General features: G+C 61.0%; 1 protein-coding gene across 1 annotated transcript; it reads left to right on the top strand.

The window, feature by feature from the left end:
* Positions 1–580: 580 nt before the first annotated feature.
* Positions 581–6,431, top strand: DOK2 (docking protein 2). The gene is made up of 5 exons (XM_027443484.3): positions 581–836; positions 2,055–2,354; positions 3,063–3,171; positions 3,465–3,646; positions 3,724–6,431. Exons 1-5 carry the CDS (start codon positions 774–776, stop codon positions 4,507–4,509), a joined length of 1,440 nt encoding a protein of 479 aa, XP_027299285.3. The 5' UTR covers positions 581–773; the 3' UTR covers positions 4,510–6,431.
* The last annotated feature ends 15,626 nt before the right edge of the window (positions 6,432–22,057 follow it).

Genomic DNA, 22,057 nt, shown 5'->3' with positions numbered 1-22,057 from the left:
CCAGTGCTTTGCATGCACCGAGGGATCCCCTGCATGTACCAAGCGATCCAGTGCTTTGCATGCATGCAAAGATCCCCTGCATGCACCGAGGGATCCAGTGCTTTGCATGCTCCAAGGGATCCCCTGCATGCACCAAGAGCAGCAGTGCTCTGCGTGCACCAAGGGATCCCCTACAGGTACCCAGGGATCCCCTACAGGTACCCAGGGATCCCCTACAGGTACCAAGGGATCCCCTGCACGTACCGCTGAGCGGGACCAGGTGCCTGCAAAACCCGAGCCACTTCCCACCCTGCCTGCAGCAGAGGTGTAAAAACCCAACCGGCTTTTTTGGGGAAAAAACCCCTGACTTTGGGGGGCGCAGAGGTGCTTTTGGGCCCATTTTACAGCCGGCAAAACTGAGGCAAGGACGCGAATCCCACGGAAATCCTTCTCCCGCGGGGCCGGGGAACTGCAGGACCACCGGCAGCGCCTTGCAGCCCGTCCCCAAACCTCACCCCACGCCGTCAGCAGCTCGGTGACACGCTCGGGGCCGTCCCCGAAGCTGCTCTGGTGGCTGCCCTTTATGGTAACGTCGGCGGCACAGGAAACCGGGGCGCGAGCTGAGCACGGGGAGGAAACAGAAGCCGCCGAGCGCACGTCACAGCGGCGCACGGCGAGGCCGCCGGCGGGCAGGGGCGCACGGGGGGGACACCAGCACGCAGGAAAAAAAAGGGGGTGCTGGGGGGGGTCCGGGTGGTGCGAGGGGAACGCGGGAGGATGCTCCTGGCTGGAGGATGGAGGAGGCGGTGGTGAAGCAGGGCGCGCTCTACCTGCAGCTGCAGCAGACTTTTGGGAAGGTGAGGATGGGGTGGGGGGCGTCGGGGGGGGGAAAACGGCCTTGGTGCGTCGGTTTGGGCGTTGGGTGGCCTCGTGGTGTGGTTTTGGGGTTTTGCTCGTGAGGGGTATGGTGAATCAGGGGGGGGTTTGGGGCATGGGGAGGCTGGTTGTGCCCCCCGGGCTCGGAGGAAGGGCTGCTGGGGGTGATTTGGGGCACGCGAAGGCGATTTGGAGACGTGGGACCTTCCCCAAACCAACTCCCTGAGCATCCTTCGGCTCCATGGGCTGCGGGGACGAGCTGGGGGGGATCCAAAGAGATGGGGACGGGGCGCAAAGGGGCCACCAGCCCCCCCAGGAGCTGGGCACAAACTGATGCAACCACCCCGGCCGGCTGATAACACCCCGGGGCTTGGCAACCCCTGGCCACAGCTCTTGAGCAAGAAGGGGAAGGATTCTCCTGGGCGGCTCCGGGTTGACGAAAAAGAGGGAAGAGGGAGAACCAAACCCGGCTCTCCGGGGCCGTGCTCGAGCACCCAGTGCACCCCATGTGGGGTCCCTCGCGGTGCCGGCCATGGGGGTGCTGAGAAAATGGGGTCAATTTGGAGCAAATTGGTCCCCATCATCCTGGAGGTGCTGCGGAGCGGAGCAGAGCAGGGGAGCAGATAACATCGGCGGCAAGGCAGCAGCCACCGGCTGCAGAGGATGGGGAAGAGGTAGAGGGGAGGCCGGGCTTAACCCCACAAACACGCCCCAAAAAATGGTGCTGGCCAAAAACTGCCGGGCCCCGCAGGTTCCCCTTGCAGCCCATGCTGATTTTGGTGTGAAACTTCCTCCTGAGCTGGGTGGTTTTTAGGAGCAGGGGATAAACGAGGAGCTGGAGGTCCCCTGGGGGGGTCTTGGCGTGGATCTCGGGCGCTGTGGGGTGGGGGCAGGTGTAGGGCAGATCCCCCAGGGCAGGGGGATGGCGTGGTGGGGGGGTCCCCATGCTTCATTCCCCCTCCCAGGCAGGATGATGCTGAGCGGTTCCTCTTTGCAGCAGGGCACACGGCTCCCCCCGTGCTGCTGCCTGTGCTCGGTGCCAGAATTTAAACCCTCCCTTGCCCTATTTAACCCCCCCAGGTCCCACCTGGGCACTTTGGCGAGGGCAAAAACCCAAAGGGACAACAACCGGGAGGGCGCAAACAGCTCAGGCTAACGCCGGCCTTTCCCTCCTTTCCCTCGCTTCTCCCGGGGGGCAGAAATGGAAGAAATTTTGGGGCGTTTTATACCGGGAAAGCTCCTGCTCCACCGCCCGCCTGGAGCTTTTCGAGGGCTCGGCGCCGCCGGCGGCCGAGAAGCTGCGGAGGGGCGAGGGCAGCCGGCGGCTGGTGAAGCTGAGCGACTGCGTGCACGTGGCGGAGGCGAGCGGGGACCCCGGGGGCTGCCCCAAAGACACCGTCCCCTTCCTGCTGGAGACCACCGACAAGCGTTACCTGCTGGCTGCTGACAGCTCCGAGACGGCCGGCTGGGTGCTGAGGCTCTGCGAGCTCGCCTTCCCGGTGAGCCTGGCCCCAAAAAGTCAAGGGGGGAGCCTACCGGGGGGGAGATAGTGTGGGGGGGATGGCTATGGGGTGGGGGAGACTGTGGGGAGAGCATATGGGGAGGGAGATCCTATAGGGGAGAGAACCTTTGGGTGGGATAACCATGGGGTGGGAGATACTATGGGGATGGAGACCCTATAGGGGGAGACCCTATGGGGAGGGAGACCCTATGGGTGGGAGACCTTATGGGGAGGGAGACCCTGTTAGGAGGGAGATCCTATAGGGGGGAGACCCTGTAGGGGGGAGACCCTATGGGGAAGGAGTCCCTGGGTGGGAGAGACCTATGGGGAGGGTGACCCTATGGGTGGGATAGCCATGGGGTGGGAGACCTTATGGGGAGGGAGACCCTGTTGGGAGGGAGACCCTATAGGGGGGAGACCCTATGGGGAGGGAAACCCTATGGGGGGCATAACCATGGGGTTGGAGACCCTATGGGGAGGGAGACCCTATGGGGAGGGAGACTCTATGGGGTGGAGACCATTTGGGTGGGATAGCCATGGGGTGGGAGACACTGGGGGGGATAACCATGGGGTGGATGATCCTATGGGGAGGGAGACCCTATGGGGCTGATAACCATGGGGTGGGAGATGCCGGATCCACGGGGGAAACCCCGAGCTGCTGCGGGGCTGGCGGAGCTGAGGGTCACCCCCGGCTCTTTTTGGGCAGAGGAGCAGGGAGGAGCAGGCAGCGGGGAAGGACGGGCAGCAGGGCTCGCTGCGCGCCGAGGGCGAGTTCTCCATGGAGGAAAACTCCCTCTACAGCTCCCGGGACAAAGGTGGGCGCCTGCGAGCGGGGAGGGGGCGGCTTTCGACACCCGGGGCTGCTTCTCGTGGGCGAGCAGCCGCCCCCGCAGCGCCGTGCTGGGAGGCTTGGGGCAAAAATAGCCTCCGTGCGCTCTTCCTGCCCTGCGGTTTGGTTGGGTTTCGCCGCGCTATCGCGCTCCTCCCGCGGGGCTCCAGCCCTTATCGGCCGGACACCGCTTCCCCCCCCTCCTCGTCCCCCAGCTCGGCTCGGGGTGGGCGTTTTGGGGCTCTGATCCCCGCAAATGTCACCTTCCTCTGTCCTCAGCTGGCTTGGGGAAGGAGTTCGAGGTGACGGTGAGGGCCACCGAGTCCTCCGAGCGCTGCCGCCTCTGGGGCCGGTTCGTTCTGCGAGCAGGGGAGGAAGCCTTGGAGCTGCGGGATCTGCAGGCGGGGGAAATCCTCTACAGCTGGCCCTACCGCTTCCTGCGGCGCTTCGGCCGGGACAAGGTACTGGGGACACCGGGAGGGCGGGCTGGAGGTGGTGGTGGGGCCATCACAGGGACCTGATGCTGTCCCCTCTGTAGGTGACCTTCTCCTTCGAGGCCGGCCGGCGCTGCGCCTCCGGCGAGGGCAACTTTGAGTTCGAGACGCGGCAAGGCAACGAGATCTTCCAGGTGATCGAGTCAGCCATCGAGGCGCAGCGGGGCCGGGGTGCCGAGGAGCAGCGCTGGGGCATCCCCGGGGAAGATGGCCCGCGGCCACGCGCCCAAAATAAGGTGCCCAACTGGACGCAGGGCCACGAGGAGCCCGGTGGCGACGGCGGCACCGCCAAGTGCCTCTACGCCGAGCCCTGCAACTCGCTCCAGCGGGGTGGTGCCGGGAAGGTACCGGAGAAGGGCAGGAGGCAGGATGCTCCGGCTAAAGCAGGGGCTGAATCCGAATACGCCGTGCCCTTCGACACCATCGCCAAGTCCCTGCTGGGCAGGCAGCTCGGTGCCATGCTCCGTGGCCCCGAGGAGGCTCCGGACCCGCTCTACGACAGCATCCACGAGGCGAGCGCGCGGCCCCCGCTGCCCCGCGCCTCCGTCCCCAAGGCCGAGCACATCTACGATGAGCCCGAGGGGCTGTGCGCCCACACCGTCTACGACGAGCCCGAGGAGGTGAAGGGGGAGGCGTGGAGGCTGCAGGCGGCCCCGGAGGAGCCCTCGGGCCACGAGTACCCCTACAACCCGCAGCGGGACGACTACGCCGTGCCCAAGCGTGCCGTCCCGCTCCGGCAACCCTTCGTGGCGCAGGGCAAGGAGTGGCTCGGGGACACCGAGTACGACAACGTGGTCCTCCAGTTTGCCAAGAAAAGGAACCAGCAGTGAGGGGGGGCAGAGCCGGGGCAGGGGTTGGGGGAGGGCCGGGGGAGCGCTGGGTGTCCCTCCCCACCCCCGAGAGCCGTGCGCATCTGGCCAGCTGCGGCCGGGAGAAGCCCGCTGGAGGGCAGTGTCCGCCCGTGGTACGGGCAAAAAAATGGGGCTGGGGTTTTGCCAGCGCCCCCCCGCAGCTTCCAAGGGTGCATCCTGCTCCGGCACATCGCGCCCCAAACCCTGCCCTGCTCCCCTGGCAGGACCTCGGGACGCCCCCCCCCCGGCCCCGTGCGCCCCGGGGCTGGCTGGTGGCGCACGGCGCAGGGATGAGCAGGGGGTGCTGCGAGGGGTGGGGGGCAAAGGGTGGTCCCAGGGGTGCATGTCCCGTGCCTTGGGGGCTGGATGGCAAAATATGGACCGAAGGGTGCCCATCCTGCACCACGGGGCTGGCCGTGCACAAACCGGGGGTGCACAACCCACACCATAAGGACTGGCTGGTGGGGCACAGCCTCGGGGTGCACACCCCACCCTATAAGAGCTAGGTGGCTTTGCACACTCCAGGGACTCCCTCCCCACCCCAAATTGCACACTCCAGGGGTGCACACCCCACCCTATAAGAACTAGGTGGCTTTGCACACTCCAGAGACCCCCTCCCCACCCCATATTGCCCTCTCCAGAGCCCCCCACCCCACCCCACAAGGGCTCCCTGATTCACATCCCCATGCACCCCGCTGGATGTTGCACCCCCGCCGTGCAACGTTTCCAGCCCTCTCCCTGCAAACACCCCCAGGTGCAGGTTCCTGTGCACTTTTTGGGGACGTCAGCACGCCCAGCCCTCGCTGGGACAGGGCCGTGGTCACGCTCAGCACCCCATCCTGCTGCCCCCACCCTCAGCACCTCTCCGAAGGTCGCGCCGCGTCCCAGCTCAGCAAAAAAAAAAAACAAACGGTGGCATAAATTTCCACTCTCTCAGCCGGGTTTTATCTCGCGTAGAGCCACTTTCCAGCTCCTCTGAATTATAGATGAAACGCTCAGCTTTATGGTCAGGGTGATTTTAGTGGCTGGCTCCTCTCTGTCCCGTGCAGCAGGACCACCAGGATGAGCCCCTCCTGCAGCCTGCCCTGCCCCGGATCAATCTGCTCCCGCTGCCGGCCACCTCCAGCCCCAGGGGTGCCCTTGGCGGAGACGTCGAGCCCCAAGGAGAGGCGCTGGCCCTACCTGCCCCTGCCCACCCCAGCCATTTCCTCTGTGCTCGCTTATCTCCCGGCGGCAGCTCCGTGTGCAATTTATCCTCCTAATAAAAGCAGCAGGACCTCGCCGCAGCCAGCCGCCCCGCGGCGTGCAGCTTTCCTGGTGCGTTGCTGGCCAGAGCTGGGAGTTCAGGGGCAGTGAGATGGGGACAGAAATGAGCTCCTGGGGGGTGACGGCTCCGTTGTGACCTCCCCATCATGCACAGCCCTAAAGGGTTCACAGGGAGGGGAAGAGGAGGTGGTTTGGGGAGGCAGCTGGCTTCACGCACCGCTCGCACCGCTGCTTTGGGAGCTGGCCACACCGTGCCTGGCACCTCCATGTGCAGCCCCCAGCTCCAAGGGGCACAGGGACCCCTGGAAAGGATGTATGGGGACGGGGCGCTGCACCCCAAACTGGTGCAAGAGGGCAGCTCCAGGGGGCGTGGGGTGAGACAAGTTGCATGGGGACACGGTGACGGAGGGGCCTCGGGAGGTGCCGGCGGTGCTGGGAGCGCCTTCGCCGCCACCCGGCAGGTCTTCCAGTGGAGGCGAAGGAAAGGCATGAATTATTTATGATCTCTTTCAATCAAATAAATGGTGAGGTGCTTGAGTTAATTTCCTGGATCCTGAAAATCCAAAGTGCAGACTTTTAATAAGGCAAATTAAGTGCTTTATATATTACACTGATTAAAGCTCCGTATCAATCTATCTATCACGCCGTGAATTGGAGGGGCTGGGAAACCACCGGGTCACCGGCAGCCACGCTCCCCTCGGCACGCAGCAGCGGGCTCAGCTGCCCCATGGGCAGGGCACAGGGATGCTCCTGCACAAATTTGCCTAAAATTAAAGCTAGAAAATTAAAATAACAACAAAATCTTCAGCGTGCTTGTGCAGCGACTGAGCATCGGATCAAGGAAGAGGGCGAAGCAGCACAGAGCTTGGTGCTGGCTTCTCTCCCCGGCTGTCACCTGGCTCTGACATCCCATAAATGCGTCTCCGCATGGAGCTGACTTCCCATAAACGTGGCTCCCACAGCCCGTCCCGGTGACATCTGAGCCTCTGGGGACCGCCGTGCCAAGGACATGCTGGTGGTGGCACCGCTGCTGGCTGCTGATGGGTTCAGGAGGCAGCAGGACGCATTGTGATGCTCCCTGGGCTTTTCCCCATCCTTTTTGGGGCTGTTCCTGTGGCGGTGAGGGATGATCCCAGTCCCCATCCCGTTCCCATCCCCTCATCCTGCATCCCTGGGCGATCCCAGCCGCTCACTGCACCGGCGGCGCCGCCGGAGCACCAGGGACTTGTAACGGCATTCTGCCATGCGCCGGGAATCAATTCCTTAAGCATGTGCTATTATTAATTAGGGCTCATTACGGCGGTTATTTATTATTAATCAGTGTTAACACAGCCCTCACTCCTCGCTCTCCTCCAGCCTGGCTTCCGCTCCCCGCTGCCACCCCGGCGCACGCCGCGCGCTCCCTCCGGCCGCCTCCGCTGCGATTTTTCTTCATTAAGGGGAGAAGTGGGAACACCTTCCGGACCTCACTTAAAGATCCTGGGGCTCTAACGAGGTTTGTACTGTGCCAGCCAGGCTAACGAGGGACTCACATTAATCAAATTTCATGGCACGGCCAGGTGAAGCCCGCGGTGTTCGGCCGCCCCAACACCTTCAGCTTGGCTTCCCCAACATCTCCAGGCTCCTTTTTCCCCTAAAATGAGGTTTTAGGGTGGAAAAGGGGATGTGTGCTGGAATACAAAGTCCAGGCAAGGATGCAGAGGCTGGAAAACCCCTCAGCGTGGGGCTGGGCACAACTCGAGCCGAGGAAACAAAAATCGATGGCAGGGAGAGGAGGAAGAGATTACAGCGCAAAGCCCCAGACAAATGGAGAGCGGTTTAATCTGATTAGGGAGTCATTGTCGTTATTGTATTATGCTGATTATAAATCATTTAGGAGCACAGCTAATCAAAACAGAGATTTGTTCGGAGCTTTCAGGGGCGCTTCCTCCAGCAAATGCCCCGGCCCTGCTCCTAGCCGGAGGGGTGGGAAGGGAAACCCAAACCCAAACCCAAACCCAAACCCAAATCCAAACCAAACCAAACCCAAATCAGAGCGGAGCCAGGGAGAGTTTTTAGGGTCTTTGGATATCACACCCTACTCCTACACCTTCATTTCGGGTGTCCCATGGCACAGACTGGGGACACAGCCCCGTGGGGACAAAGCAGGGAGGGTGCCAGGGCTCAGCTGGGCAAGGCTTGGATGGGCAGAGGGACGGAAAATGGGCATGGGCACTTGGGGATGGGGAAATAAGGAAATAAGGAAAAAAAATAAAGAAATTAGAGCGGGTTGGGGGTGCTGCCCACATCCAGGAGATGCTGCTGCTCCTGGGTGCAAGGCTCGGGTGGGTGCTGCCACCTCCTGCACCCGAGCCCCCGGGGAGGTGTAGGGGTGCTCGGGGCGCCTCGCCAAGGCAGCTCCTTTTTTCCCCAGCTGCCTGCTCACATCAGGGCCCTGCTCCTCCTGCAGCGAGCTCGCCGCTGGCCGGCTGAATCCCAGGCGCCACGGTGCAGCTGCAAACTGCATTAGCGTCTCGCCGAGGAGGGCCCTAATGCTATTAGAGGGGAGGCATTAGAGGTGCTAAATGACAAGCCCCTAATCAGCCCGCGGATTTATGTCAATCACCTTCCCCGGGCAGGGCGGAGCAGGGCCCTTCATTCAGAAAAATTGCCTAATTGGGAGGCTCTGGATTCTCTCCACCTGTCTCGGTTCTGGAGCGCCGAGGCTCCCGGCCACGTCCTCGGGGTGGGGAATGGGGGGAACCGGTGGAAGGTGCAGGGGGAGAAGCCAGATTTTGGGTATGGAAAGTGGAGCCACAGCCAGTCCCTAGCTCAATCCCATTTGGATTTTCTTCCCTGCTCACCTCTGGGCACATCCACGGGGGAAATTAGCTCAGGAAGAAGAGGGACTGGTTGGAAAGCCTCAGGGGTTGGGCACAAACCAAGCTCCATCATGTCCAGCAGGGAAAAATAAGAGGGAAAGAGGCTGTTCTGCGCTCGCCCACCACGGCACGGGTGCTCTGGAAGAGCTGGGCTGCCTTCCTGCCCTTGGCCTCGGCGAAATTAATTGGCAATTACCAGAAGTCTATAAAAACGAGCCTTTCTTGGGGAGGAAGCCGTAAAAGCCGCCTGTCCTCAGCCGTATTTCCTTCACTCTGCATTGATCCCGTGGCCTCTGCCGGCCACGGTGCAGCTCCGGGGCGCTGCACTCGGCCGACCCTCATCGATCCAGGGCGATTTTGGCCGAGATGTGGGCAAACAGGGCAAGGGCACGACCCTACAAACCCCTGCTATCAGTAGGGTTGAATTCCTGGGCGGAGCTGCTTTGCCTCCTGCCCATCTGGTGGTATTTGGACCGACAGCTTTGGGGAAAAACCCAAAATCCCAAAGCTGTGGCCGGGAGCGGCGCATCGCATCCAGCAAGGACACGAGGCGGTGCAGGGCCCAGTAATCCCAGTGAGCTGCATCAGAACGGAGCCTGGGAGAGGCTTTAGGGTCTTTGGGTATCACACCCTACTCCTACACCTTCATTTTGGGTGTCTCATTAACCAGCTGGACCCTAATGATGCCTGTTTGTGCTGTGGGGTGGGCAGGAAGGGTGCCCTGGATGGAGAGCACCCACGCACCGGGTGCGCCTTGCTCCTCTCCATCACTCCGCAAAGCAAAGCGAGGGGATTTTGGGGAGCAGATCCCCCCTGCTGCACATCCTCCCCATTACATCCACGTCCCTGGCTTGAATTTAAAAGCCTGGATCCAATCTGGATCCCCAACTCCTGCCCGTATCCAAGCGGTGGACGCGCTCAGCGCCTTCCCTTCCCCTCGGTGCACTCTGGCTGAGCAAAATAACGCTCGGTGTGTTTTACAGAGCCCCCGCAGGCGGATTTTGTCAGGGCTGCAACATAAATATCCCCGCCAACCTCCCGACACCCACCTGCCCAGACTGCTGCCGAGGCAAGGAGAGATAAAAATACACCCCCTGCGCTCATCCGCTGCTGACGGCAGTAATTAGGCAGCAAACGAGCTCCCCAAACCTGCCCCTGCTGGGCTCCAAGAGGGGGGCTGCAGGGCTCTGCTGGACCCCCGGGTTTTGGGGCAGCCACGGTGTGGGACCCCGCACCTGGGGTGTGTGTAGCCCGTAATTAAAGGCCATCACCTGGCTGGTGTCACGGTGTCCCCAGCAGAAGGGACACCTTTCCCGGGGACGTTCGCTCATCTCATTAGAAAAGGAGCCGGGAAGTGGCTGAATTTCCACCCTGCTGCTCTCGGTTTATCTCTGCGAAAGGGGAGCCAATTACCAGCAGCTGGCGAGAGCCTCGAATTATTATTAATTTCAAACAAAGCATATGCTTTGTGTTAACGATCCTCGGTGGCGTGGCAGAAGGGCCAACACCATCCAGATGGCTCCGGCTTGCCGCGGGAATGAGCAATGCGCCGCTGTGCCGCCTCGCCGGGGAGCGCTTGGGGACGCGGGGCAGGGGACGTGCTCGGGGCGAGCTGGTGGCAGTGGTGTGGTTTGGGGACAGGAGGGGACCCCGTCGCCTGCTCACCGCTGAAAAAGACCCCGTGCGTTTGTGCTAGCATCCTCCAGGTGGCTCTGCATGAAGGGCAGGGGTGCTGGTGGCCCCAGGGGGATGCTGGTGTTCCCAAAAGGATGCTGGAGACCCCAGTGGGATGCTGGTGGCCCCAGGAGGATGCTGGAGACCCCAGTGGGATGCTGGTGTCCCCATGGGGATGCTGGCAGCCCCAAAAGGATGCTGGAGACCCCACAGGGATGCTGGAAACACCATGGAGATGCTGGAGACCCCAGGAGGACGCTGGTGGCCCCATGGGGATGCTGGTGACCCCAGGGGGATGCCGGCCATGCAGCAAGCTGCCCCAGCCTTGGTACCCACGGAGCACAATCAGGAGGATTTCGGATTTAATTCCCAGGCTGGCAAGGAGCCCGCTGCCCCTCCAGCCAGCCGTGAAGCAGCTCCCACTGCTCAGCCCCCTGCAGCGAGGGATGCCAGCGGCTCCCAAGGTCCCCCTGAGCAGCCTCCCTGGCTGGATTTATGCTCGAGCAGCAGACAAATGATTTTTTTTTCCTTTCCCTTCCCATCCCAGGCCTGGCCTGCCCTTTTTCAGGCCGATTTCGGTCGGTGTGAGCCCGAGCCGCCCGTAGGCACCTTGGCACAGCTGGCTGCAGGTGCAGGGAGCGCGCTGAGCGCTGCCATGTGGAATTACAGGGAAGGTGTTAACAGAGCTCAGAGCAGCTTTCCCTCTCTGCCAGGCAGCGAGCGCAGCCCCAGGAGCTGGTGGGGGAGCAAAAAGACTTTTCTGTTTTCACCCAGCAGCGGGAACACCCGTGGGGGGCTCCTAAACCCTCGTGCACCCCGCTTTTCGCCACCAAGATCAACGCAACGCAGCCCCCAGGACCCTGCTGAATTAATTTGGGGGGGAATCAGGCAATGTGGAGCATCTCCTGCAGGAGGAGGGCTAACGGGCTTCGTCGAGGGCAGGCTGGGTGCTTATAAATAGGAGTAATTAGTGCAGTGGGGGCGTGCTGCTTAATGAGGGCTGGGGCTGGCACCGGCCCCGTGAGCGCAGGGTGCTCGGGGTGGAGGGGAGGTGAAAACCAAAGCCCTAAGGGAAGGGCACGGGGGGATGGAGGGGTCCTGGGGATGCTCCGTGCCCCCCCGGAGGGCAGCAGCACGGCTCACATCTTAATTACATCCCCGGCCAGCGGGGTCAGAGCCAGGTGGATGCTTAATTGCGTCCAGGAGCTGCGGGCAGGGGTTGGTTTTAATTAAAACCCGCGGCCACCTCAGCGTCCTGCAGGGGCAAAGGTGGTGTCTCTGCGGGTACGGCCTGCAGGAAGAGAGCCAAAAACTGGGGATTTTTCCCCAGAATGGGATTAGGAGGGAAAAGAGGGCTGGGGGGAGGCAGCGTGGGGGGCTGGTGCCTCTGGGGAGGCCGGGATGGAGGCTCCACATGGGCTTTGAATTATCCCAGCTCCCACGGCCCTGCTGCTGCTGGGGGGCACGTCCTCACCCCGTCCCCTGATGCTCCTGCAGGTCCGTGGGGCTGCCACCCGCCCCTTCCTCCCCCAGACCCATTACCTACGACCCGATTGCTTTTTTCCCCATTAAGCACTGTGCTCCCCCTGTCCCCCCCTGTAACCTACTGCACATTATCCCAGCCCTCATCAATTTACGGCCCCCAAAGCCCCGTTAGCTGTCAGCCCCGGCCCATCCTCCTGCACTTTGTGCCCTTTTTCCTCCTTCGGGCTCGCTGTGCCCCCGTTTCGCTCCCATCAGCAAGTTCCAGGGCTGCTGCGCTCTCTGCTCTCTGGGTTATTGATCCCTAAATCGCCCCCGGGGGGGGGGAAATTCTGTTGCTCCAGCCCTTTCCCCAGCTGCTGTGGCACAGCTTTCTGCAGCCCCCTGTGCCCCCGCATCCTGCCCTGCTCCCCAGCACCATGGCTCAGCTCTCCATCATCTCCATCTCCATCTCCTTCTCCATCTCCATCTCCATCTCCATCATCTCCATCTCCATCTCCATCTCCATCTCCGAATCCGTCTCCATCTCTGTCTCTGCTGCATCAAAGGCAGGAGCACAGAGAGCGCACATTGCCAGGCTTGGGACAGCCAGGATTTGGTGGGAAAAGAGCAAAAACCAAAGTTTAAAGCCACCAAGGAGGGACGGGTTAGAAAGGAGCACAGCCGGGCAGGGAGCAAGCAGCACTGCACCCGCACAGCGCAGTGCCACGAGCTTCTGCTTCGGCTCAGATCAAAGAGAAGAAAGAGAAGGGCTTTTTCTCTCCCCCATGGAAAAAATAAAATGAAATAAAGTGCAGCCACCAGCCCTGCCTCGTCCCGTCTGTTTCATAGCCCCACAGCTCTGAGTGGAGATTTGGCTGCCGGTTCTGGGCGCACCCAGCCCCAAAACACCTCTGACCCGGTGCACCAGCAGCAGGAGCTCACACACTGATATCTCAGGGTTTTTTGGTCATCCTTCCACGAGTGCAAGGAGTTTTGGGGCAGGAGGGAGGCTCAGCTGGCCAAAAAGGCTCGCAGTGAATGCAAAAAGTGACCCTAAAGGGCTGCCTCCCACCCATACCTCGCAGCCCCAGCCCTCAGTTTTACATTCGTTTGTTTATTTCCCCTCTCTCCGGCGTCCCAGATGAGAGCAGATTGCATGCTAATAAATTCTGCCTTGGCAGCCGTGCCCGCAGACGGGGGAAAGCAGCTCGAGGCGCAAAGGGGGAGCTTCGCTTCTGCACCTGGGCTCGCTCCTCAGCCCCACTTTTCCTCCCCGGGATGGGGATTGAAGGCAGGAGGTGGGCGCAGGAGAAGCAGGTGATGGGGTGATGGGGAAAACAGCCCCTATTTACTCCCTCTGTGCTTGTGCACGTTTGCACACTTGCATTTTTCCCTTCCTCCGTGGCACACCGGGAGCAAAACCAGCCCTGGGCCTCTCCGAGCCGCTTCCCCGAGCCCTCGGGATCCAGCAGCCGGGATTAGGGCCGCTTCCTTCCCTCCTGCGAGGAGCGTAATCCCCCCTTTGAAAGGCGCCTCCTCCGCTTGATGCTTCCTGACACCAATATTATCATCTCCGAGCAGCCGCAGAGCCCGCCTGTCGCCTGCGATTAGGGCGCTGACACGGATCGGGGCGAGATTTCGGCTCCTCGCTGCCGACTGCGGCTCCGTGCGCCTTGTGGAAGTCATCCCGCACAGGCTGATGGCACAAATTTGGGGGGGGGAAACAAAAGCTGCAGCCCCCTCCCCAGCTCGGGTCCTGCCTCTCCTTGCCAGGAGGATTTTCTCCCCCTGCGTGCACCGGGAAGGGGAGGGTGGGAAGGGGAAAGCAAGGATTTGGCCTCAAAAAGCAGAGTGGGGATGTCTCGGTGCAGTTTTGGCATCTGGAATCCCAAAAAGCCCCCGGCATCCTGGATGCACAGGTCCTGCAGCCTGCCCCGAGAGCATCCCCATGCACGCTGCACCTCTCTGCCACCCCTGCCCATCCGAATTTCAGAGGCAGAGGAGATTTTAGGAGGCAGAACGGAATTAGCGGGGCTGGAGCCGGGCCAGGGCTTTGCAGCGAGCACGGGGACTCTTTCAGAAAGCGCTGCGGGTTCGTTAATGGCCTCGGAAAGCCAGGATTTCTCTCTCTGTTTGCTGTGGGTGGGTTTTTTTTGGGTGTGTGTGTGTGTTCCTGGCTCGTCGGGGAGCTGCTGCCTGCAGCAGCACGGTGGCTCCCGAGCGCTGCCGCACGGCCTCGGCTCGGGGACCTGTGGCACCGCCGGCCCCACAGCCTGTGCTGGAGACCCCCCTGTGAGGGATGGGTGCGAGGGGGGGTCCCAAATCCCCTCATTCCTGCTCATCCTTTATTTGAAGAAGCAGAATCCTGAGGGTTGTGGCTCACAGCCTCCAAGAGCAGGACCAGGCTGGCACAGCCGGGTGCTCCCGTGGGGCAGGATGTGTCCCCAAAGCCAGCAGCTTGCCCAAGCGTGTTTTTTTTTAGGGTTTTCCAGGGTTTTCAAGGGTTTTTCAGGCAAAGCATCCCTGCTGCTGGCTTCGGTGGGTGTGATGAGCATGGGGACCATGCTTGGACGTGGTGGCTTCATCCTGGCAGGGATGGGGATGGGTGGCACGAGACGGGCACCTTGGGGAGGGTGGAGGGAAGGAGGTCAGCGCCCACGGCACAGCCCAGGGAGCCAAATTCCAGCGATGCTTCTCCCGAAGTTCAGCTCGCGATGTGACCCTGCTCTGCCAAGGGCTCATCAGGAGAAGCTCCTCGCCCCCGCGCAATTAATCAGCGGAGCTATTTGTAAATGAAGGCGGCCGCTGCTCGGCAGCTGGAGCACGCCTCTGACGCTCCCCGTGCCAGACGCTCACGGAGTGGCAGACAATTCAAATGAGGTGCCTTGGACTCCTCCTGCAGCTTTATTTTTTTCCTTTTTCCCCCGTTTTCAAGTGTTTCAGGCTTGTAAGGCAGGGAAAAAGGGGACAGGGATGGGTGGGCACCAGGGGTCCCCACGGCACGGCGGGCGCGAGCATCTGGAGCAGGCGGTGGCCGTGCACAGCTGCGTGTTTGCCGGATCCCTTATGGGGAATATTTGGGATCAGGAGCCCAGCAAACACAATTGCTCAGCGCCATCCAAGCTCACCTCGTTGCTATGTAATTATTTCCACGCTACCCAAGCGAGAGGGGGGTAATTCATCCTCTTGCCAATACCTTCGGCGCTCCCAGACGCACCTCGGTGCCGACGATGCCGGAGCATCGCTGCGACGGACAGAGCAGCCTAATTAAGGAGAAATCATTAATGACGAGCCGGAAAAAAAAGAGGGGGTGAGCTCCGGGAGGGCTCCTCCAAGTCTCCCTTGCCCTTTTTCATCGAGAGGGTGGTGGCACCGCTTTTGTTGCCTCCGTGTGCGCCCCGTGTGCTTCGTGGGCATTCCCTGCGGGGGGCTGCTCGCTGTTCCTGCCCCCAATTTGCTCTCCCCCGTGCTCCTCCTGCCCAGCGCTGCTCTTAGAGCTCCCATCGGGTGACATCCACTCAAAACACCCAACCCTGGCCTTATCATTAAATGTAAATGCTGGGGAGTGATTGTTGGCTGCGAGGGGAGGACGACGACAGCGAGCCCGGGAGCAGCTATTAGGTGGGAAGGAGGAAAGGGGCCACAAAATCTGATGAGGGTTTTCCTTTTACTGCTTGGGAAGGAGAAGAGGGACAACACTAAACCACAGCGCCCAGGCCCTGCCTGCTTCTAGGATGGGCAGAAACTCCTTTTTTCCCTTTAAATTTAGAAGCAAAACCCCATCTCCCGTGCGCCCTGGGCACAGATGTGGATAAGGGGGGGGGGGGGGCTGCAGTCCCATCCCGGCTCAGCACCACTAATCTCTGCTTGTCAGCGCCGCCCGGGCTGTCAGCTGCAGCCAGCGGGGCTCAGCTCTGCCTGCTAAATCCGACAGGGTAATTAAAATCGGGTGGGGAGATGGCTATCACCTAGTTTTTTTGCGATGCCCTGCCCGTTGTCTCCATCCCAGCTCATCCGCCATCCCTCCCTGGCACTCCCTGCTGCCTCCCCAGCCTCCATCCTCCTCTTCCTCCTCCTTTTCCTCCTCCTCCTCCTCCTCCAGGGAAGCAGAGGGGCTCGCAGAGGATGCTGTGGGTCCTGAGGCTTGCCCCAGCCCTGCCCCGAGCATGTCCCCCAGGGGAAGGGCAGCGTGGTGCTCAAGGAGAGCATTGTGGAGCCAATTCCATCAATGGGGAAATCGGAGGCAGGGCGGTGGGATCTTCTCTTCTGGGTAATGGGAGCATCATGTCTCCAATTAAAGCCGGGAGGATTCATCTCGGAGCCGGGGCACGTCAGGCACTGACATTTATTAGGCTGTCAGAGGCAATCTCTTTCAGGAGCCGCTTCCCCCGGCGCGGAGCGTTAGGGATCACTGCTGTCCTCTCCACCAGGACGCTCAGATTGGGGTGTTTCAGTTTTGCGTTTGGTGTGTGGGTTGGTTTACGTCTTGTTTTGCTTCCTCTCGTGGGAAAGCAACCCGGCTGCACCAGCGGATCCCAGTTCATGAAACCATTTGCAGTCAGTTCCCCGTCCTGTTGGGTGCAGGCACCCGGAGCAAAAATCCGGGCGTCCTCACTACTAGTGCACCACAGACACAAGCAGCAAAGGGATTGGGGTTTTTCTGGCCATTTCCAGTGGGAATGGGGTTTTCCTGGCCATTTCCAGAGCCATCTGGCTGGGAACCAAGGGGCCAAGCTCTGGATGCTCCGGAGACACCCAGAAATACGACGTGGCCGATGCTGCCCCTTGAACTGATCGCAGCGAGGGTGTTTTTCCTTGATCTTGGGGGTAAAAAATCACCTTTGTGCCTGCCTGCCTGCCACCCCGTGTCCCAGCCAGCTCTGGCTTCCTCCCCCAGCCCACGCCGGCGGTGTCAGCCCCTCGGGAAGGCAGCTGGATTGACGGCTCAGGCTGCTCTCTTTGCTGGGGAACCTATTTTTATCCCCTCCTTTCACTGCTCCTGCTCCCCTACCTGTGCGGAGGGACAGGAGGGGACGGGAGGTGTTTGAAACGCAGCTTTTAGCCCCGTGGGGATGTGCTTGGAATCCTTTCTCCCCCTTTTACCCCACCCAGCGTGTCCTGGTGCTGTTTTGGGATCTCTCCACGTCCTCCCCTGGTGGAAACCCCATCCCCATCCCAGTGCTGGGGGATGCTGCCTGGGGCCAAGGGATTTGGGGGGTCCTGGGCTGAGCCCCCCAGGATTCTCCAGCCCCTGGGCTTGCTCCCAGCCCCTCTGCTGTGAGTGAGGCTGATCAGACACCCTATTACTGGAATCCAGCCTCCCAGAAGCTGCCTGGACAGGGTTATTACAGGATATTATACAGACCATTTGCATGGCCACCTCCAGGTCATTTCGATCACTTTAAGCTACTTATCTGCCCATTTTCTTCCCCATAATATTTGCCTAATTCGATTACTCTGCAGCCTCAGCATGCTGCAGTGAAATAATCAAGAGATATTACCCAGAGCAAGTCAACTGGATCCACGTCTCCAGCTGCTGCTCTCCCTGGCTGGCTGCGGGGTCGGATCCTGACCTTGCCTGGGGTGCTGGGGACACCACGGGGACACCACGGGGACACCACGGGGACATGTCCCCAGCCCTGCAGCTGGCAGGAAAGGCTCTGCAGGCAGACAAGGCTGTTTTGGGGAAAAAAAAAAGACCTTTTTGGCCCCAAATTTGGCTCCCCTTCGCCGCTCACCTCTGCGCTTGCGTCTGCCTGGGGATGTGCAGCCCTGGAGGAGAGCTCGGCGCTCATCGCCGCGGCATTTCAGAGAGCATCAGCCCGAGCACACGGCTCGTTTGTGTAATGACCTGTTTGCAGCTCTGCTGCACGCCCCCAGCGCTGCTCGGGAAGATGCAAAAGCCTCGATTCCAGCCCAAAAGCTTGGGAAGGTTTGGGAGGCGCAGCCCTGGAGCTGGGCAGGAGCTGGGCTGCAGGGAGGGGAAGCTACGAGGAGCTGCTCCCAACCAGCCCACGGCGATGGGGTTTGGAGGAGCCAGCCCAGCTTCCAGGCTTATTTCAGACGCCGCAGCCCCGCTGGGAGCACTGGCAGGCCCAGCAATGCCAGGCTGCTAACGAGAGGCCCCGAGCTAATTGACAGGAGCGGCTGCCTAAATGAAGATTCAGCATGCGCGGGAGGAGCTGGGGAGCGGCCTGGTTTCGGAGCTGGCCACGTCCAATTTGTGCCTGCAGCAGCCCTGGGAAGCTCAATTAGCCCATTCCTGGCTTTTCTAATCAAATCTGTGCCAGGCTGGGCACCGGGGTGCTGGGCTGGGGATTGGGGTGCTGGGTTGGGGACAGGGGGCACTGGCTGCGCCCTGCGTCTCCAGGGGCAGGGGGGTCAGTGCTTGGCTAAGCCGATTTCCTCCCTGGCAAACTCCACTTAACAACTTGCCTGGCTCCCCAAATGCCCATTTCTGGAGCCTTTCAGCCCTCCTGCACGCCACCCATCCTTTCCCAAGGCAGGACGGGATGTGGGGTGCACAGGGGGTGCCCAAACCCGGAGCTTTCCTCCAGTTTTCCTCCGTTTTGCTCTGCTCCAAAACGCAGCTCGGTGCCCGGCAGTGCCAGGGGATGGCCACAAGGTGCACGGGCATGGCAAAGCTGATCCACCCTGCCCAAATTTACAACCCCCTTGGGCAGCTCTGGGCCATGTGGCCTCACTCCAGGCCTTGCCACCAGCTCCTTTTTGGAGCCCAGGAGGTGACACCAACCTCTCCAACCCGGACCCGACTCCGGTGCCCATCTGCTGCCGCCAGCCCGAAGGCGAAGCTCCCAGATGGTGCAGAGCTGAGCTCGTTATTCTGAGGGCACTCATGAAATTCAGTCACTTTCCACCCATCCCCATCGCCACGCTAATTTGTGGCCACCTCCCCTTGTCCCCCTGTCCCGGGGGCTGGGACCCGCAGGGTTCCTCCAGCTTGCTTCCCGCTGGCTGCCGTGCCCTATTTAGTTATCCTGGAAAGCTGCCACCGAAGCAACCCAGAAAAAAAAGGGGCCGATCCTGCCTGCTCAGCAGAGGCAGCCACATCCTCCGTGCTCAGGTGCCAGCGCTGCTGGACACGCTGCAGCCAACACCACTTTCCACACCACGTTGGCCTCCTCCTGCCCTCCCCAGCGCTCCCCGCATCAGGCAGCTGCCTTCCCCTGCCTCCCCAGCTTATTAGTATTTTGTTATTGTTATTTGGGCTTATAAATAAATAAAAAATGAACGCTCTCCTTTTGCAGAACGCCGGTGAGCAGGGGGGTTCCTGGAAGACAGAGTTTTTTTTTTTTTTGCTGGTGCTTGAAATGCTTTTCCCAAGGGAGGCTGGCTTTGAGCTGGCAGGATCTGCTTCTCAGAGAGGGTTTTGATTATTTGGAGTGTTACCGTTGTTCTTTGCACCCTCTTATCCTCCTTGACAGCTCTCGGAGGAAGCAAGGAGTAAATGACAGGGAGATGTGTCCTGGGTCTGCTCCGCAAACGCCGCCCGTGCCGGTGCGCACGAGTGCCGAGGGCGCATTTTTGGCAAGCTGCCTCCCCAGGGTGGTGCTGCAGGGAGCCTGGGGGTGGGATGGGGTGGGATGGGATGGGATGGGATGGGATGGGATGGGAGGTGATGGGCACCTCGTGCTGCCTGCTCCTTTTCCATTTAATGCAGCCCCACATGGGGCCAAGCAGCTTCTTTTCCCCTGCAGCCCCCAGCTCCCACCCGGAGCAGAGGTCTTCACCGCCCTCACCCCGCTCTCCGGGCTTGCAGCACTGCAAATGTTATTAACGCGGATAAAAGCACCCGTAATTAAGCTCAGCTCTCAATGCCAAGGAAAACAGAACTGATAAATCCACTGAAGCCATGCACAAGGCTGCTGCATCGGGGGGACAGGAGCACAGACCCCCCCTGAGCCCACCGCAACCAGCACAGCCCCCCGGCAATGCCCCCACGGCTCGGTGTCACTCCGGAGCTGCCTGCAGGCACCGGGAAGGTGTTTGTGGGGGAAATTTGGTGCCCGAGAGGAGCAGAAGCAGGAGAAGCAGCTGCAAGTGGAAGTGGCCCGGGCAGCACAAAGAAGCCTGGAGTGACAGGTAGTGATCAGCCAGGGGAAGGATGCTCCTGACATCAGCCTGGGAGCAGAGCGCAGCTATAAATACGCCTGCTGACACAGCAGGCAGGGCTCGCAGCGGAAGATGGAGACAATAAAAATAATCAAGGGACTTGGGGAGAGTGCCAGGGACCCCAGGGGACAGCGGAGCAGGACGCGGCTTTGGCCATCTCCTGTGAAGGCTGGGGGGGGGCGATGCAGAAATTCATCTCCAAATCACTTGGGCGCAGGCGATGCTGCTTTAAAGAGGGTGTGTTTGGGGAAAAAGCTGGAAGAATACCCCATGAAATGATGCTAAATAATGCACGGGGTGTGCCGTGCGTCACCACCACTGCCTGGGCACCTGCTGCTCCGCTCGCCCTTGGTGCTGAGCCCACCTCGCACAGAGCAGTGCGGATGCTTGGGGATGTTTGGGGACCTCCCTGGGGACCCTTTGCTTCTTGGAGACCCCTGCAGAGCTCTCCCCTGGCCGTGAGCATAGGAATTCGGGCTGTTTCCTGACACAGACCCCATCCTGCTAACCCACTCCGACAGCGGGGGCACGGGAAGCTTCATCCGATTATGTCAGATCCACTCAAGGCTCCTGCCCCACCGCAGACCACGGCAATTACTCTTCCCCAGCAGCCGGTTAGGAGATGGAAATCTCATTCCCCGGGACCAGCGCGGGGGCGGGAGGGGGCAGCCCAGGCCGGGCTCCGGAGCTTTTAGTGAAACTCGATTTGCTTCGCTGCTTGATGGCGGCTGAGTGCGCGGCGCTGGAAGCGGCCTCATTACCCTGCCCTTCCCCACGTCATTCCCAGGGCAGCTGCCAAGCCTCTTCTCCTCCGTGCCCTCTCCTCCAGCCCTGGTTTGCTGGGAACAAGGAGCTGTTTGCACAGGGAGGGTGCTGGGGCTCCATCCCAGGAGCTAAAAGTGGGGTGTCCCTGATGTGCCCAGAAAAATCACCCCATGGGGTCCCTTGGTCCAAGCAGGGCAGGGAGCCCCAGCTCGGACACTAAGGAGAGAGCAGAGCAAAACCAACAAGTCCAAAATAAAACCTCCAACTGCTTCTCTTCCAGCTCAGCCGGGTGCTGTGGTGGTGGATGTAAATCTTGGGTGTGATTTGGGGCTGTGCAGGACGATGAGGGCACGACAAGACTGTACCCATGGGAGCCGGCCGCCACCCTGAGCACCACCGGCTCCATCCCTCCTGTTGCTGCCAGCTGGGCAGAGGCAGCATTTTGGGGTATTTTCAGCCTGGCTTGGGAAAAACCCATTCGATTAGCTGGGATCCATCTCATCCTCCCCAAATTATTGCCTCCTCTCCAGCAGGACGGAGCTGGGAGCGGGGTCGATGGCGCTGTCACCGAGCTCCTTTTTGGGCTCCTTTTTGTCCAAGGCTTCAGCTGATGGGGATGCGGGCAGGGGATGGGGATTGTTTGCCCTGGCAGAGGTTAAAGGGGGAGAATCAGCTCCGAAAACAGCAGCGAGGGAAAAAATAGCCTGCGTGTGCACGGAGCTGTCGGGGCCCATCAGCGTCGGGGTGCTCGAAGGACTCCCGTAGCCGGTGGCTACGAGCTGGCTGCTGGCAGCAGTCCTGCAAACGTGGTCCCCGAGGAGATCCCCAAGGGGGGACGGTGCCAGGATGAAGCCTGGTGACACCCATGGGGTCAGCCCTTGGGGATCTGCTCCTTGCAGCACCCCGAGGTGGGAACCCCGCGATGGGACACAGTGTTTGGGGTTTGGGGCAGGGTGCCCTGCTCCCTGTCCCTGCCAAGGGCAGGAGCGCAGCACAAAGGGACCTGGGGTCCCCCCCGTGCTCACCCCACAGCCAGTGGGACCGGGAGAAGGCAGCGAGTGTTGGGGCAGGCTCTGAGGCTGGTCCTGTTCCCCCCCCCCAGGATTACACTGCTAATGTATAATCCATCACGTTAACAACCCTGACACCCGCTAATATGATAATGCTCCGCAGAATTAAAGTCTGGAGTCAGGAGGGTAGGCAAATCCAGCTCATATTAATGGGGCTTAGAGGGAAGGAGGGGAGGAATCCCCCCGCTGCCTTTATCGGTCCCTCTGCAGAAACAAAGCGAGGTGCCCCCGCCCCACGAGAGGTCCCATCCTGGCACAGCCAAAGGGATGCTGGGCATGGGACCCCTGGCAATT

The sequence above is a fragment of the Anas platyrhynchos genome, chromosome 23, assembly GCF_047663525.1.
Source record: "Anas platyrhynchos isolate ZD024472 breed Pekin duck chromosome 23, IASCAAS_PekinDuck_T2T, whole genome shotgun sequence".
NCBI classification, from domain to species: Eukaryota; Metazoa; Chordata; class Aves; order Anseriformes; family Anatidae; genus Anas; species Anas platyrhynchos.
Note: the sequence above shows the minus strand (reverse complement) of the source record. Positions and strands in the feature narration are given on the sequence as shown.